General features: G+C 42.2%; 4 protein-coding genes across 5 annotated transcripts; 1 reads left to right on the forward strand and 3 right to left on the reverse strand.

Annotated features, from left to right (window-relative positions):
• The first annotated feature begins 321 nt into the window (after positions 1–321).
• On the forward strand, positions 322–3,735 carry LOC125316002 (abietadienol/abietadienal oxidase-like). The gene is made up of 9 exons (XM_048282645.1): positions 322–671; positions 1,075–1,399; positions 1,526–1,675; positions 2,123–2,365; positions 2,454–2,543; positions 2,959–3,037; positions 3,167–3,288; positions 3,398–3,525; positions 3,621–3,735. The coding sequence occupies exons 1-9, from the start codon at positions 328–330 to the stop codon at positions 3,733–3,735; spliced, it is 1,596 nt and encodes a 531-aa protein (XP_048138602.1). The 5' UTR covers positions 322–327.
• Positions 3,736–4,432: 697 nt separating this feature from the next.
• Positions 4,433–5,982, reverse strand: LOC125316003 (probable pectate lyase 4). Its single transcript, XM_048282646.1, has 4 exons — positions 5,503–5,982; positions 5,006–5,361; positions 4,750–4,885; positions 4,433–4,657 (listed from the first exon to the last, which is right to left on the reverse strand). Exons 1-4 carry the CDS (start codon positions 5,980–5,982, stop codon positions 4,433–4,435), a joined length of 1,197 nt encoding a protein of 398 aa, XP_048138603.1.
• Positions 5,983–7,863: 1,881 nt separating this feature from the next.
• On the reverse strand, positions 7,864–13,942 carry LOC115734610. Of its 2 annotated transcripts, XM_048282229.1 has the most exons (7): positions 13,861–13,942; positions 12,940–13,015; positions 12,637–12,863; positions 11,412–12,526; positions 10,132–10,288; positions 8,715–9,254; positions 7,864–8,036 (listed from the first exon to the last, which is right to left on the reverse strand). In XM_048282229.1, the coding sequence occupies exons 4-7, from the start codon at positions 11,482–11,484 to the stop codon at positions 7,940–7,942; spliced, it is 867 nt and encodes a 288-aa protein (XP_048138186.1). In that variant the 5' UTR covers positions 11,485–12,526; positions 12,637–12,863; positions 12,940–13,015; positions 13,861–13,942; the 3' UTR covers positions 7,864–7,939. The 2 variants fall into 2 exon arrangements, with proteins under 2 accessions (XP_048138186.1, XP_030521316.2); XM_030665456.2 differs by lacking the exons at positions 12,940–13,015; positions 13,861–13,942 and having other exon boundaries at positions 12,637–12,933.
• LOC115734607 (DEAD-box ATP-dependent RNA helicase 41) lies at positions 13,860–16,692 on the reverse strand. Its single transcript, XM_048282228.1, has 3 exons — positions 16,562–16,692; positions 15,669–15,745; positions 13,860–15,488 (listed from the first exon to the last, which is right to left on the reverse strand). Exons 1-3 carry the CDS (start codon positions 16,621–16,623, stop codon positions 13,951–13,953), a joined length of 1,677 nt encoding a protein of 558 aa, XP_048138185.1. The 5' UTR covers positions 16,624–16,692; the 3' UTR covers positions 13,860–13,950.
• Between the last annotated feature and the right edge of the window lie 223 nt (positions 16,693–16,915).

Below are 16,915 nucleotides of genomic sequence, written 5' to 3' on the forward strand. Positions count from 1 at the left end.
TTACCCAAAAAAAAAAAATTGATTTCTTCTAGAGAACATTAGCGACCCTGAGACATATTACATATTTTCTCCTGAACATCTAACTCCGGGAGTACCAACTTTCCAGGAACACAAAATGTTTATTGAATTTGCTCAAGTACAAATGCATACGTGGCCATCTTAGGTCTTCGGAATTAGGTCAACGAGTATGCTTTTGCGAACGTAATAAACAACATCTTATTTATATTCCCTCGCTTTCTGTGCTTAATATAAATTTCTCGAGTACGTATATAATAATGCCAAGTGTGATGCTCCCCTAAGGTGATAAAGCCATTGCACCAACAACGAATGACGACGAACAACATCGTTTTGCCAGATTTGCTCCGATCTCTATCCCCAGTTGAGCTAATCACCAGAATGAGAGAAAAGACGACTGGTTCAAGAGATCGTTGGCCGTTAAGCTGTGCGATCGTCCTCGCGACGACGCTGGTATTTATCGCGTTTCTGGCAAAGTTGATTTCGGCGACGAAGAAGAGGAGAAGCGGAAGAGAAGGCAGCAGTGGCCGTGGCGGTTATGGGTACAAGTTGCCGCCAGGGAGCACAGGGTGGCCGCTCGTCGGAGACACCTTCGCCTGGTTCGGCGCAGTGGCGAGTTCGCACCCGCCTCGTTTCGTTGAGCAGCAGGTCAAAAGGTATGCATGCGTACATTTTATTAGCCCAAAGGACAGATGATATAGGTTGATAAGATTCACTTCAAGTATTCTTTGTCATCAATCTTTGCTGTTCTTCAGACAAGCAAAATTTTTCCACATCGAACTCCTTTTTACAGTTTTATGTTGTGCTGCAGAACAAATGCATAGGCCTGTATCATGGTGACTGTTTTAGTTTTAAAGTAGATAAAAAGACTATAAAAGTTATTCTCGTTAACTTATATTATGCTATGAACTATGTTTAATGCGATTTGAGTTGATATATCATAAGTTTGGCTGACTTTGAGTACTCAAGTATGTTATAGTTAATCTCCTACAAGAGAAGATGCACCATAAGATTAACGAGATTTTTGCTGCGAATGGGATCGATTCTCTTTTTGAGCAGGTACGGGAAGATATTCTCGTGCAGACTGCTGGGGAAGCCGGCGGTGGTGTCGGCGGACCCAGCGTTCAACCGGTTCGTGATGCAGAACGAGGGGAAACTATTCCAATCTAGCTACCCGAAGTCGTTCCGGGACTTGGTGGGCAAGAACGGGGTGATCACCACGCAAGGAGAGCAGCAGCGGAAGCTCCACAGCATCGCCTCCAACATGATGCGCCTGGAGAAGCTCAAGTGCCACTTCCTGGAGGACATTCAGCTCGTCATGCTTCAGAGCATTTGCGAGTTTCCGGACAATCAAGTCATCGTCCTCCAAGATGTTTGCAGAAAGGCAAGTTTAACTGCTCTATACCGAGTTTTAATACCTCTAGGACATGAATACTGGTGACATGAGCGGTTTTATGTGGAGTGACTGCTTTGGTGATTTGATTTTCTGAGGTTGATGACGACGAATCAGGTGGCAATAAATCTGATGGTGAATCAACTGCTGGGGATGTCCAGCGAGTCGGACATCGACGCCATGGCTCGCCTCTTCTCCGACTTTGTCGATGGTTGTCTCTCTCTTCCCATCAACTTGCCCGGCTTTGCCTACCACACTGCCATGAAGGTATGCTCATGTATTTGCTGGTATACGCTAGAACTAGACACTAAAGACCTACCCGAACCCGCTCATTGTTTTTGAGATACAAATGTTCTGCATAACAAATGATCAGGTATAGGCTGACTTATCAAGAAAGGAATTGCTTGTTCAAGCTCGCTCAATTTATACTTTAAAATTGGACCGCTAAGATGATCGTGGATATGAGTCCAAACTAATATTAGAACTAACGTGTTGTTTGAGTCAGCCTAAAATAGTGTTGGGCCCATTCGACCCGAGCCGATTGGTGGGTCAATAGACCTATTGATCAAGTTGGTTGGATTTGGTAGTAGGCCTAGACAAACTTTATAATCAGGTCTAATTTTTCAATAAGAAGACGGAAGAAATTTATGAGTATTGTACACCAGAAATCTGGACTAAAGTGATGACACTATGTACATATATGCATTTTCGTAGGCTAGGAATCACATAGTGAGCAAGATAAACGAGACGATCGCGAAGAATAGGAGACTTCAAGACTCGGGAGAGGTGGGCAATGGCGTGCTCGGAAGACTGCTCGACGAAGAGAGCCTTCCGGACGAAGCCGTCGCCGACTTCATCATCAATCTGATCTTTGCTGGGAACGAGACCACCGCGAAAACCATGCTTTTCGCCATCTACTTCCTCACTCAGTGTCCCAGAGCCTTGAAGGAACTCCGGGTAAATAACATACATGCCCAAAAAAAGAATAATTAGCCAAAAAAGGAAAAGAAGCTTATGTTCCTCTTCTAATTTATCGTTTCAACAGGAAGAGCAAGAGGGTCTAAAGAGGCACAATGCAGCTGAAGCTGAGATGCTCACATGGCAGGACTACAAAGCAATGCCCTTCACACAATGTGTAAGTCATTTTTATTGCATTTTTTACTAGGAGATTTAGTCCTAAACCTTTTAATTTGGTCAATTTTTCTATCGATTTATTTTTTTTCAATTGAGTATATCCGGCCAATTTTAGACAGAAAACGCTAACCTGGACGCTAGATGTCCTACGTGGCACGGTCGACTCAAGGGAAAATTTTTATATATTTTTTTATTATAAAAAATCTGACTTTTTCTTGCCAAGCCTGACCTAGCAAGGGCCGGCCAACCCTCGCCCGATCTGGGGGATTCTGGACAATTTTCCTGGTGTATTGACCCTCAAAGTCTGTTAAGAAGTTGCTCGCACGTTACCTAATCTATGAAATTAAAGATGTTTCCAGAGTTTAAGAGTTTGCCCTAACGCCAAATGCTCAGAAACCCTAATCTTTTTGGCGCAGGTGATAGACGAGACGCTGCGACTTGGGGGAATTGCGATCTGGTTGATGAGGGAAGCCAAGGAGGACGTTGCTTATCAAGGTCTCTCGAATTTAATTTATTTTCTCCCCCTTAAACATTTCTTCTTGTGTTCTTAACCGGATAAGAATGAATTAAGCGCTCATTAACGAATTAAACACGCCGGATTTACAATAAGTACTGCCAATGCAGACTATATCATCCCCAAAGGATGTTTCGTCGTCCCATTTCTTTCGGCCGTTCACCTGGACGAGGACTTGTACCCCGAAGCCCTCGACTTCAATCCTTGGAGATGGTTAAACCCCGAAAATCAGGTCGGTCCACATATGATAATTTAACTTTTGCTACCGCATAATGTGTAATCGATGTTCTCAGAGAGATCAAGTATATGCCTAACGAGTGTTCTCGAAGCACTTGAAATAGGAAAAGAGAAATTGGAGGAATAGTCCGTTCTATGCACCGTTCGGCGGAGGTGCTCGATTTTGTCCAGGGGCAGAAGTAGCTCGCCTTCAGATTGCTCTCTTTCTCCATTATTTTGTGACTAATTACAGGTTATTTTTCTATCTCTTTTCTAATAATACCCAAATAATGAGCATCTTTGCTTATAGGTTTAGTCAGATTGATAAACTTGATTTAATATGAGCAGGTGGACCCAACTGAAGGAAGATAGAATGTCCTTCTTCCCGTCGGCGAGGCTAGTCAATGGATTCCAAGTGCGCTTGAACAGGCGAAAGTCAACTTTGATTGATTCGCCCAAGTGACTGCAAAATTGTTGGGGTTGTAATGTAAATAAATACTTCTTACTTGTTAAAATTATGTTTTTTTTTTCCACATTTACGGTGCCGTTTTTCGATTTCTCTCGTGCTTTCGAAACTGAGAAGGAAGAAGGGACTAGCCGATTCAAAACTTTTTCGATCAAAAATTGCGTGAAATTTGTGGCCGACGAGAAATGCACATAATGCTTCAATGATTTCGAAGTGGAAAAATGAACCTTTCTTTTTTTTTAATGTTGCGTTGATTTAGGTTTATCGCTCTTTCTATATCTATGCTGCACTTATAATTCGACAATTATTTCATTTTATGATGAGGATTATTTGTTTGGGATTTTCATTATTTTGGTAGACCTATGTTGCATCTGATAATTTGATTAAACATCGGTTAGTTGTTAAATGCAATGAAAAATCAAATCAAAACTAAAATGGAGCAAGAACACGTTCAAGAATCAAATACATGACAATTCAATTCAGAACACCAACATTGGATTAATACTATGCTTAATTTCATTCTCCAAACTGTCATGTACAAAGACGAGTGTCTGAAATATGCAAGACACTTCCATTTCTATTCAGCCTTGAGCACAGATCGATCCGTGTTCTTCGCCGTGTTATCTAGCCATTAATAATTCTTAGGTGTTATTTTTAGATTGAGAAATGTTTTGATCGAGCTTCCGCGTATCGCTCAGCATCGAGATCCCCTAGAGCACTTGAGAACGCCCGACGAGCTGGTCAGCGACCTCACGGACTGCGCATCGCTGACTCTAAAGCGCTGTCGCATATCGTAGTGAGGTTTTGCGCCGCCGACTCTTCCCTTTTTCGCGAAAGAAGCTCCGTTTTCAAACACATCCCTCACTGAGTAGAAGCTCCAAGTTCTTTTGCTCAAGGAGCTTCCTAGTCTCCATGTAACCTGTGCATCAACATCATCAAGATCACAAATTTTATCGACGTTGTCGGGTCCGAATGCAGTAGATCCGTGTTCGGATATGATCTCTCGCTTACCTCCTTGTTGCCTCCTTCCGGCGCGATGAACAGGTTGGCTTCGCTCTTGATGCTTGGGCCCGAGCTTCCTCCGATCGCGTACTGTTCCCATCCCTGGTACAAGTTGTTCGCCACATGTGCGTATCCGTGTCGAACCCTAGTTCATACGAAGATTGAATATTTCAGTGAGGGAATCGGAAGGAGGAGATGATCTCGGGTCGATGGCGTCGCCGCCAACTAATCTTGGGCACAAATAACCGAAAACCTCAGCTACTACCTCGGCATCCGCTGGTTGCAATTAGGGCCGAAGTGGTTGTACACGATGGTGGCCTTCATGTTGCGGTCGCGGATGTAGCCATCGTCGTGGCCGAGGAGCATGACCTTGTCCTGGTCTCTGAACCAGTTGTTGGAGATGGTAATCAGGGTGGACCCTCGCGTGACGTCGAGGAGGCCGTCCTGGCATGCGTAGAGCGTGTTGTGGTCGATCCACACCTTCGACGCCGTCACGAGCCGGATGGCGTCGCCGTCAACTTGGCCGAGGGGAATGATTTTGGAGTCCGGCCCGATGACCTGGCTCGGTGGTTGCGCTCGGCAGTGGTGGATGTATAGACCGTGGATAATCACATCCGTGGCCTGATCACAAGCAAGTAATTCCTCATGAACACCCAACTCAGTGAACCGTAGCGAGGTTATTTCCCAATGCATTTACGCAACTTTTTTCCAAATTCAAACGAAAAATGGAAACTAGAACGATGCAGGAAGGATTGGACATACCTTATAGACCAGTAAACATCCGCCTCCGGTGACGTGAACGTTCGCGCCGCGGCCGTCGATGGCCGTGAAGCTACTCACGAGGAGAGGTTTCTGGAGCGTGATGGTCATGTCCCTCTCGAACGTGATCCACACTTTGCCATTTACCAAGGTGGCTCCATATCTCAGCGTCCCGGGTCTCGGCCTCAACGGGTCGTCGCTCGGGTCGGTGACGGTGTACTGCACGGTCCCCTTGCCGATGTTGCCGGTCATCTTCCCGCTGAAGCCGACCGAGCAGGTGGCCAGCCGCTGCCGCTGGCTCCGCCAGTTGGGGAAGCGCCTCCAGCACTGGTCGATCGCGTTCAAGCTGGAGCGGCTCCACGGAGATCCGTGGGCGAGGCCCGGGGCCGGGGAGAAGAGGGCGGCGATGAGGAATGCCAAGGCGAAGTGCCAAGGGACGGTGGTCGTGGTCGTGGTCGTGGTCGCGGTGCGAGGAGTAGCCATGTTGGTGGTGTTGTTGTTGTTGTTGTGAAAACAAAAGGGTAGAAGGGAAGGCTTATAAATAATGGGGAAGTGGTTAATTGGTTTTGGAGTTGTTAAGAGCGGATTTGCTAGAAGGAGCTTGAAATAGAATGGCTGCTTTGCTTCGGCGGTTCACGCGACAGCTTCGCCCCCCCGGCCCAATTTTGAGATTTCGATGAGAAAGGTCGTTTTCGAATACTTGTCGAAGCGAATAAGCCTTCAATTTCACTCAATGACTCACACGAAAAGTAATTGTGCTTCTTTTTTTGGGCCCTCGAGAGGAAGTATCGTTGCAAATAAGCTCCACGACGAATAAATTTTTTTCGAACGATGTACAATTCTTAATAAGGTTTGTTTTTTGGCTTTCGAATTTATTTTTTTCCTTGCTCCAAATACTTTCATTCGATTGGGTCCCATCAATTTTAAAATTTAAGCGACAAACGGGTAATCGGGTTGTCGGAGCTGAGAAACAAATTAAGATTTCGGAGAAAAATAGAGCAGAACAAATCCGATATTACATAATGGATAAAAATGGAAGCTTTTATATTTTTGCACATGCACGATCACCTTAATTGTGAATGATGCTCACAAATTGTCGACAAAAAAGAGCAGCAGTTTTGGTTTTACTTTAGTCGAAAAAAAAAATATACAAGATCTAAGTAGTTTTAAATCAATCTACCAATTATAATAAGAGAGAAAATGATTTAAATAATTCCATGAATTTTAGCTCAATATGCAATATGACTCATGAACTCTTAATTCCTTTAATGTGGACCTCGAGTTCTAATATAATATACAATACCATCCCCGAACTTTTGATACATGTTTAATTTAACTTTTGAACTACATGAAAATGGTCAATGTCATCCATGAACTTGAACTAATGGAAAGATAACAATGGACATTTTCATGTAATTTAAGAACTAGATTAAATATACACAAAAGACTCACGGACCGTGTTGAACAAATTAAAAATTCAAGAGCGACATTGCATATCGAATTAAAGTTCAGCTACATTGAACAAATAAAAAATTCAGTGAGCATTTATGTAATCATACGCGTATCAAAACAATGTAATAAGTATGGTGAAGTTGCCAAATTTGAAACTAACAGAATGTCAGAAAAATAAGGTCGGGAAAATTATTCCATTCTGCCTTTATTTTCATAAAACATCAAACTTAAGTTCCATCTTAAAATTTTCCATTAAATGTCCCACACATGTGGAAGCAACGTTGTATTAGCGGACTTTGAGAACGTGAAGTTCCATAGGTCAATTCTACATGTTTCACATCTTAAACTATCGGCATTCGGTGCATCGGGGGGCATATAAAGCTAGTTTAACGTTAAGAGTACAGAAAGACGGTACAAAGCAGAGGAAATCAGGGACGAGCTACATAACTTGTTGCGTTGTTCCTTTCATATTTGCTTCGGACAACCTCCATGAACAGCACAAAATCTTCCAAGAGACCTTTCCTCACAAGACAAACCTCGCAGCTCATAAAATGTATTACCTCTCCACAACCTCTGTTTTAGATAAAGAAAGAGAAATTCTCCCGAGTCCTCGCACAAAGCAATGTTTCCTCACTCAATTCTTGACTCCCGTCGTGCCTCTGTTTCGACGTATCATGAGAGATTTAGCTGCCGGGCTTTTTAAGACCGGTCGATTGTCTTTGGGGCTCTGAGTCTTCTGACTGCATGCTTTTGAAATGACGATGCACAGTTCATATATTAACTTGTGAACGACTCGTCACTCATTAACATCAGGAAGGCCAGAGCCAGACCCCTGCTCCACAGAGGATGCCGTTGATATGCATTTACATACTCTCTCACTCTCCATAAACATACAAGTAACACCAGGAAGACTAAAGGAGGACATCCATCTATTAACCTCATTTGGCAAAACCAGTTCCCGTAAAGTCCAAACAATTACCTCGAGAATTTACAGTTTCTTCCATATATTGACAATACTGTCTGCAAAAGATTTAAGATTTTCCCACAGAGATGATTTTCTCGATGTGTCCACATCGTCGTTCCTTCTGAATGACAGTTTCTAGTTAGCATGCCACCAATAATAAGATGGTAATAATACATGACGTGCAAAGAAAAAATTTTCAGGTCTAGAACTCCTACATACAGAGGCAGACATATTTGGATAACCCATATTATTTGGTGCTTATCATGTAAATGCAAGTGCGTGCAGATGCTTTCATGCCTTCCTCTGCATGGGTGTGCTCACCCAAACACAGATACGTACATGACCATATGCATTCATGCCAGCTTGAGTAGGCACCAGTGTGAACTCGCACGCATGCACATGCACACGCATACACGCAGATTGCATCTGAGAAACGCACTGATGTCCTTGGGTTTTCTACAAAAATATACTTCTTGATAAAAAAGACAATCAATTATGTTCAGATAGGAGGTTTGGTGCATGCAGAACGAACTCTAAATGCACAGAAAGTCATAACAAGGGTTCGTCATTTTCTATCAGGAAGGCTTCGTCATTCATGACTTTAATATTCTTACTTTTAATCATTTGCCAGGTTTAATATGATAGTCAATATTTCCGAAATTTTATTGAGGTATGGTAACACATTCGATGTATTGCATGTAAAGACTGGTTGAGCATAATTAAGAGAGGATGCAATGCAGCAACGTAGGATGAACCTATACTACCCTATTGATGACATGACGCAAGCAGCAAGACTTACTTAACAGATTCTTCCGTCTCAACATCATGTGAAGGCTCCTTTCGCAGCTCCAGAGCACCAGAATCAGTCAAATCTTCCATGGGAGAATGCCTAGCATTATCTTCATGTGGATGAACATCCAAAATCACATTCTGTACTTCCATTTTGACACTACTCTTCTCTGCTACACTATCGCTATCATCATTCCGTACTTCCTTCCTCTTAATATCCTGTAATTTGTCAGGACTCAGATGAGAAACATCTGTAATTTCTTCTCTTGAACCCTGACTCTCAGCAACAACAAACATCAATCTATCATCTTCAACTTCAGTCCCAGCATTTGCAGCCACTTTGCTGCTGTTGGCGTCAACTTTAGTCCCGGATTTCTTCACGCGATTTAGCTTGGGACCTGATGATATTTCAGTTCCGCTAGTTGATTGAGGTAACTTGGATTTGTGCTCTAGCTCCTGAATAATTTTTCTAATGACATAAAAAGAACCGCCAACATGATTCATAGCATCACAAGCAGTTGGGAACTTCCCCGCATTCTTTGCTCTGTACCTGCAAAGGCGATTCCAGTAACAATTCTTACACTTGCTCAAACAGAGAATAACAATTTGCATAACCATGATCACAATGCCAAAACAAAGCACTTTCTCTTGCTATTTTCAATATAAATGGTCACCATCAGTCAAAACAATAAACTTCCAGGGAAGGACATCTGCATCGTATTGTTCCCGAGCTCTTGACTGATCTAAAAGCGGAATGAAAGTACGTGAAAGCATTGACTATTCTTTGAAGTTAAGAATAAGATAGTCAGAAGTAACATTGAAGAAACGTGATTTTGACAAGACACCATTTCTACTTGATCTAGGGAAAGGGGCCATGTCCAATGTAGGAGGAGAGCTCCTTTTCAAATTCAATAGACAACTACCAATCTATTACCTGACCACTACCGTTTACCAACAGAAAAGCAGCAACCATTTCTACTCTTAATTTTTCCTAGGAAATGCTCTAAAAAATTAAAAACTCATTTCGATATATCGCTGCAAATGATCTGTCTGAGAATCATAAAATGGCCAATCTCCTCTTGGATCCATGAAAATCTGCAATGGCATGTAACTAGTTCTAACACCAAGACAACGAAAAAAAGTTCTCAAGGGATGGAGCAAAGAAAAACTTCAAAGAGAAAATGCAGTCTACTTCACTTTCGAGAGCCTCATGAAACAAACAGCCAATCAGGAATTAGTAAACACAGTCTTCTAAAGGAAAAAATATCTCATTTAACTTTGAATAAGAAACGACAGCCCTAGAGAGGAAATTTAATAGGTATTCCTAAAATTACCAGATGTGAGGAGCATAACATAACAGAAAGCGGTACAGATATACCACCCACTCTCAAAACAGTGTAAAAAGGATAGAGCATTATTATACATACTCATTAACATAACATTCCACCATAGCTTGACGTTCATCTTTTGGAATCCGTTTGCGGCTTTTACGAGAATTGGGCAACTCAGAAGAAACAAATGCGGTGTTCGATATAGCGCACCACTGAACTTTTGATCCGTGAGCATCGATTCTGTTGGTCAATACTGTCAGATATCGAAGTAGAATTAGACAAATTAGGATGGGAAAAAGTAACGGTCAACCAGTTTCCACGCAGGATGGAAATTGAAAACTGAATATTAAAAGTTTTCAGTTCTTAAAGATGTCGAGAGATGAAAGTAGATTCAGGAATCATAACTGGATGCCGGTTTTTCACAATTGCTCATATCTAGACCTAGCCACAACACTAAGTTGACGAGCGCAAAGGATAGGCAAGTAATTTCTCTATTTTATTTTGGATACTGACTAACCGCATAATATCCCCCTAGAGTCGATATCTTGATGTGATGCATCTAGTTGCCAAGAACATTAAAAGAACCCCTTCCTTCTACCAGATAATCCAAGTTTTTCCCCAATAAGACTGATATAGCTGCTTAAAAAGTGCCCAAGTCTGATATCATCCCTGGTAACTGCCCAGTCACAATGTCAGCCTGTTAAAAATTAACTGCCATGTACGCGTACCCTTTACATGATAAGGGCGACACCCTAAGTTTTCCTAATATGTCCTTAAGCAAAAGCAATTTATTAAGTGAAAAAGAAACTGCGCCGTCAAACTCCTGATGTATCACCTCTACATATGTCGCTACCCCTCAAAGAAAATAGATGTTCTGGGTTCTCCTCATATGGGACCAACATCAAGCAAAAGCTCTCCAATCCGCTTCGACCCTAAAGTAACTTTGCTGGTCTTATCAAACAAAACTTCAAGCACTACTAGCTGTGACTTCAAAACATCATCCTTTCTAGCAAGTCTTTTCTCATCTCATCTCACATCGTGACTTTCAAGCCTCTCTCGTTTTTCTTTGAGCCACACACATCTACTGGACAACAAAACGAAGGAACCATTCGCATTTTGCACATTCAAGGGACACCACCCCCCCTCCCCAAAACAAAAAAAAAAATGAGAGAGAGAGAGAGAGAGAGAGAGCAGCCCTCCATCCAAGTTTGAACGTCTTCGGGTCTGAGACACATAACAGACCCGGAGATTCCTTCAAGCGCCGGCCATTTAAGTTGAGAGAAGCAGGCACAGAGAAGAGATAACTGAAAACAGCAGAAGATGAAAGACCATAACAAATGGAAAAGGGAGAAAAGGAGGGGAAAAGGAAAAGATACCAGCTTTAGCAGCCGAGTAATTGAGACGAAGGGTCGATCGTTGTCCTCTTGCTATGATCCGCAAAATCCTCATCTTTGTCTCAGCTTCTGTTCATCGCGTTCATGCCCCTCTTCTGCGCGCGAGGCGCACCAGTGTCCGAGAGAGAGAGAACGGGTTTTTGAAATCGAAAGTGAGGGTTTTAGCGAGTCGGCGAGTCAAATATAAACCGGCCGACGAGTTAGCGAGTCCTCACTCCTCGGCGTTGTCGCCTCTTCGCCGGTTGTCTTTTCCAGTTTTCCTTATTAAAACCGAAAAATGTGTCGCAAATAAAGATTTACCAAAACAAGGTAGAAAAATGTGGTTATTATATTTTAAAATGAATTTAATGTTGTTTGAGAAATGTTGAACCTGGATTTAGACATTTTTTTAAGCGCTGAACATGGGTTTAGACATTGATGTAATGAGATTACAGTTACGCTAAAATTATTGTCTTCATTTTGATTTAGCGAGGATGTTGGCAAGCCTCTCATTAAGCACGGATACTTATTATTAGTTATAACTCCACCAGATACGCTTTATCTGTTTTTGCTCTTGAATTTGGACTTAAAATTAGGAGTCCCAAGCAGAACTCCCATCAAATTTTCATTGATTAGCATCACTGCTGCTTAGTGTTATGTTAACAGTTTTGAAAGATGGATCAATTTCGAGTCACTCCTTCCATGCAATACAAAACTGGAACATTGTTTGAGTTCAAGCGCTAGTCATCCACAGCCGTTGAGATTTCAAAAGGGACGGAGGAATTCTCTGTAAAGCGCTAGTATTTGTCATCTTCACACCACATTCACACTGTCTCGGCACACCGCATAATCCATAGCTGTCCCAAGAAAGCCGATCTCGCCATTTATCAGTGAATGCTGGATATTTAACTCCAAGGAATCAGCCCGCAGCAGTGCAGACAGATCAAGGCTATAGCAGCTTGTTCCCCGTCAGTGCCGATGCAATGACCCTGCTTTAACATACACCTCTCGTCGAGGCAATAATTTTCTCTGAAGTAAAGAGGCACCCTAAACATGCCATCACAGTTTTGTGTGCCCCCATATTATGTAGACACCCAGCACCAGTTGCTGCACATCTCCTGCAGATCAGAACATAAGATTCAGAAACTGAACCTGCACAGAATGGGAAATGATATACAGGTCGGAAACTCAAACAAGTACACCACACTCACAGGAGAAACTACCGTACCAGCTTAGATGTTTAACATCTCCCAGGCAACTGAAGCAATCCAAGAAAATGACAGCAAACATCCGGAGAAACTAAGATGATCCTGGAGAGCTATTGCTCAGAGAGAAGATCAAGATACTTGAAAATTGTCATAACATACATGGAGACAAACCGTGGTAAAGAATACGCGATCATGAGATTCATTGAGATTGATGTTCGTAGCTTGGTGAAGACCATTCAACATCTCCCTGTATGGGAAACATGGTTTACAGATGATAACCTCTCCTGATGAAAAAGCAGAAAAATAAACAAAGAGAAACATACCTCTATATTTCGCCATCTTTGTGACTAGTGACATCATGTCTGCATGACGAGATGTTGCTATAAGATCTTTTTGTTCCTGAAAAGCATTCACCCAAAGCCATTAAGTTCCAATGTAAATACTAATTTTTGTGACACTTAGCTGCACAAAGACCGTGCATTCTAACACAACCAGGAATTGAAGATGGCTGGATGATTACTAACTTGTTTCTATTATCAGCAACATGTCTGGTAATTTAGAAACTCATTGCACATAACCTTTCTGATAGGTTCAACTCATCCTAGACATAGGCGATCGCTGTCTCTCAATTGAATTATGAATAGCTGGTACTGCTATGATGTGTCCTAGCAAAACTAAAATCAATGTAAAGGGGTAAGTCCACCAGAATCTCAAATCCGGCTCTACATCTCTGGTCACTAACGGTACCAGTATATAGAAGTACAACAGCCTCAAGTACTTTTCATCCTCGAACTTGCCTTAGAAATAAAATCTCCATGATGATAGAGTTAAAATTATATCCTAACGATGGGAAGTTAAAAAGCCATGGCATACATAACCTTGAGAGTCTTCATCAACTAAATTCTCCAATGAAAAGACTTCACTCTCTGTTTATGTCACCCATGAAATTACTAATGCAGACCAACACGCAAGGCCTCTCTAAATCAGCAAAAAAAGGGCACTCAAGTTTTAGACTTGACTGGGAAGTTCTACGATAAAAATAAAGCAATGCTTTAGTGGAACCCTGACAGGAGAGGATGTAGAAGGTAAACAAATTGGTATCTTTTTACTTTGTTTATCAGATTTCCTCAACTTGTGCTACCATAACAGAGAAAACAGATCCACTAAAAGAAAGGACCACAGAAATAGTGTGCAAAAAAGCAGCATGAGAAATAAAGATCATGAAATGCTTTGCCATAAATAACCTTTTATCTTTTGTAAGATAGAAGAAATGGTTGTGGTTACCAAGCAACACAATTTCCTAAGAATCCAAGCCAGCATAAGCACTCAAAACCTTAGTAACTATGCTTCCTCTTCTTCTGCCCCTTGCCAGCAGAAGCAAAACTCCTTGTGTATTGTGAACTAACGAGCTCCCGAGGAACAGCTGCACCAGAAGCTCTTAGAAGTTTGACCAAATCTGGGAGCACATTCTTATTCTCCTCATTCACAAACACAACTGCTGTACCCTCCTCACCTAATTTAGATGCCCTCCCAACCTGGTGGACATATTCTTTAATTGAATTTGGCATGTCAAAAACTATCACCTGTCTCACACCCAACAAGTCAACTCCCCGACCTAAAATTCCAGTTGCAACAATGACAGGGCATTCTCCCATGAAAAATAACTGCATGATTTCTCTTCTCTCCTTCATAGACTTCTCCCCATGCATAGATAAGGCTTTCATTCCAGTCTTAACAGCTATTGCATTGGCTAGCATATCTGCACCAAGTCTAGAACCCACATACACCACTGCTGGAGGCTTAAAATGCTGCTTGCTCATCAGCACATCGAAAAGTTTCTGCTTCTTTTGCTTTGTCTCCACCCAGATAGCTATATGCTTCACTGCTTTATTTGAAGTACTGGGCTTGCTGACGGAGACAACTGTTACATCTTTGACCATGGTTCCAGCCATCTTCTCAACTTCCGGAGAAATAGTTGCTGAATACATCAACAGTTGGGGTTGTGATAATGCCCTAAAGATCTGCATCACCTGATCACGGAAGCCCCGCTGAAGCATGCAATCCACCTCATCCAAAACAAAAATCATAATGTCGTCTAGCTCAATGTCATGCTTGGTCAAAAGATCAATAAGTCTTCCTGGAGTCCCCACTATCAATTCAACTCCTTCCTGAATGCGATAAAGTTGTCCAGCCATAGGGTCACCTCCAACCACAAGAGCAGTTTTGAAAGGCAAACCCCTGCCAAGCATCTTTGCTTGCTCCTCAACTTGTATACAGAGCTCCCTAGTTGGTTCCAATACAATAGCACGGGGCTTTCTCCCATTTGAAGAGTTTTGCAGGCCATTATTTGCACAGTATGTAATTACAGGAACCAAAAAGGATGCTGTCTTCCCTGACCCTGTATCAGCTGAAACAAGCAGGCTTTTGCCAGTCAAAGCCGCAGGTATTGCTTGCATCTGAACAGGCGTGGGCATTTCATAGCCAGAAGATTCAATATTTTCTAGAAGCTTCTGTGGAAGGTGGCAAGAGGAAAAAGACAAAATTGGTGCAGGAACTGAATTTCCCTTCACATGGATGCCAAGTCTCATCCTAAGCACTTCAGATTGGTCACAAGGTAAAGACTGAGATCCTGTTTTATCATTGCCATCTTTAACATAATAGCACTCATCAATAGTCGATAATTTCTTTGAAGATGGATGACCACCTCTAGAAGAATTACTAATCCTGCTTAATAGAGTCCGTTTGCATTCCAAGCTGCAAACATCATCGTCTGTCTCATCACAGATGTATTCACCATAGCGGCCGCATATCACACATTTCGGGTCTCCAGGGAAAGCCAGTCTCTGATCTCTAGACCTTTCTTTCACCGCATCTGATTTGTCAAGAAGTTAGACAAGTTACTGACCTAGACATATAAGTTAAAGAGAATAGAAAATTATGTAGATAAAACATTAAGAGACGGAAGTATGAAAAAAAGTGTGTTAAAATAGTAAATGAAGGCGATCATTTTGAACTGAACTGACACACAAAACTAGACCGGTTATAACATTACCACTAGTTTCATCAGTGTTTGTAACATCCACTGAACTTTGCTCAAAATCCTTGTTGGTCCAGCCTTCCATCGCTACACTTTTTCAAATATCACCGATTTAGAGTGAATCAGAACCATAGGCATGGAGGAAACCCTAAAGTCAAGAAGATCATTACAAGAGAAGAGAAACAAGGTAAGAGCTCAAACTTTATATGGTCTCTATGAAAGTGATCTACTTATGCCTTCCAAGTAACAACTACTTCCTAAAGGACCAGCAGAAGAGAGAAACTATTGCTGGAATGCGATGCAGCAGCAGCAGCTAGCACACAATTATGGAATATGGATTTGCTAAAACCAAGAAAACTGCAGACACCTTTGGTGGGTGTGAAAGAGTGGAAGAATCATGCGACATTTCTGTCACGTAAGAATCTGTGAGGCTTGTTGTGGTGATAAAGCTCATGATACGCATATGAGAAAATCAGCAACCTCCCCAAGAAGCTGTTAATGTTAAGACGAGTAGGCAAATTGCGGGTGCATTAGAATTGGAAACTTAAAATCAGTTCACACGACTGAATCAAGAAACGATAAGGCAGAATTCGACACGAAAGTACAAAGAAATACAATAGCAATAGGTGGACATGGGCCATGTGCTACACTTTCAATTGCGCATTTTAACCACCATTCATGCAGGCTGCAAAGTTCATGAAACAAATCCCCTTCCCAATCCTACGATCCATCAATTCAGTGCATGGAACATTCAAATTCTCGAAGAGACTCCAGCACAAACCTAGATTCCGCCAAGCATGAAGCAATCATGACCAATGCTTGGAACGCGGAACTTCCTCGGCGTACATCTATACAGTTCTCCACACAAATTTCAAAACCCCAGGAGAAAAAAAGAGAAGGCTGCCTACCTACTATAGCGCGAAACAGAACAATCAAATAAGAGTTCGAAACCAGAAAAATCAACAGACATCAAGAACACGCGGCTGAAACTAAATTCCCCTAATATGTTTCCAATCGAGAGAGAGGGAGAGGGCGAGGGAGATTACTGCTTTCATCACTAAGCTCGACATCGCTTGATCAATTGGAGAAGTGCGATTTGAGTTTTGCTTCTGCGTGTGGGGAGAGAGCGAGAGAGGATTCGCAGGGATCGAACGGGCGGGCTTTACCCAATTTTTAGCCCGTCGAGCTCCTAAAAAAAAGTCGGGCTTGATCAAGGGATCCAACCCGGCCCGCTGAGGATAAGCCTAATTATTTTTTCTGAA

Source organism: Rhodamnia argentea, chromosome 7 (assembly GCF_020921035.1).
Source record: "Rhodamnia argentea isolate NSW1041297 chromosome 7, ASM2092103v1, whole genome shotgun sequence".
Taxonomy (NCBI): domain Eukaryota; kingdom Viridiplantae; phylum Streptophyta; class Magnoliopsida; order Myrtales; family Myrtaceae; genus Rhodamnia; species Rhodamnia argentea.

Excerpts from the sequence above, each read along its gene's own strand:
- LOC125316002 (XM_048282645.1), top strand. The coding sequence starts at position 328 with ATGACGACGAACAACATCGTTTTGCCAGATTTGCTCCGATCTCTATCC. Across the intron at positions 1,676-2,122 it reads CCTACCACACTGCCATGAAG|GCTAGGAATCACATAGTGAG; the intron begins GTATGCTCATGT and ends GCATTTTCGTAG. Across the intron at positions 3,289-3,397 it reads GGTTAAACCCCGAAAATCAG|GAAAAGAGAAATTGGAGGAA; the intron begins GTCGGTCCACAT and ends CACTTGAAATAG.
- LOC115734607 (XM_048282228.1), bottom strand. The coding sequence starts at position 16,623 with ATGTCTGTTGATTTTTCTGGTTTCGAACTCTTATTTGATTGTTCTGTT. Across the intron at positions 15,746-16,561 it reads TCTGTTTCGCGCTATAGTAG|TGTAGCGATGGAAGGCTGGA; the intron begins GTAGGCAGCCTT and ends TATTTGAAAAAG. Across the intron at positions 15,489-15,668 it reads AAACACTGATGAAACTAGTG|ATGCGGTGAAAGAAAGGTCT; the intron begins GTAATGTTATAA and ends TTGACAAATCAG.
- LOC115734610 (XM_048282229.1), bottom strand. The coding sequence starts at position 11,484 with ATGAGGATTTTGCGGATCATAGCAAGAGGACAACGATCGACCCTTCGT. Across the intron at positions 10,289-11,411 it reads TTACTCGGCTGCTAAAGCTG|TATTGACCAACAGAATCGAT; the intron begins GTATCTTTTCCT and ends GATATCTGACAG. Across the intron at positions 8,037-8,714 it reads GAGACGGAAGAATCTGTTAA|AAGGAACGACGATGTGGACA; the intron begins GTAAGTCTTGCT and ends ACTGTCATTCAG.
- LOC125316003 (XM_048282646.1), bottom strand. The coding sequence starts at position 5,982 with ATGGCTACTCCTCGCACCGCGACCACGACCACGACCACGACCACCGTC. Across the intron at positions 5,362-5,502 it reads GATGTTTACTGGTCTATAAG|GCCACGGATGTGATTATCCA; the intron begins GTATGTCCAATC and ends GCTTGTGATCAG. Across the intron at positions 4,886-5,005 it reads TGCAACCAGCGGATGCCGAG|GGTTCGACACGGATACGCAC; the intron begins GTAGTAGCTGAG and ends CGTATGAACTAG.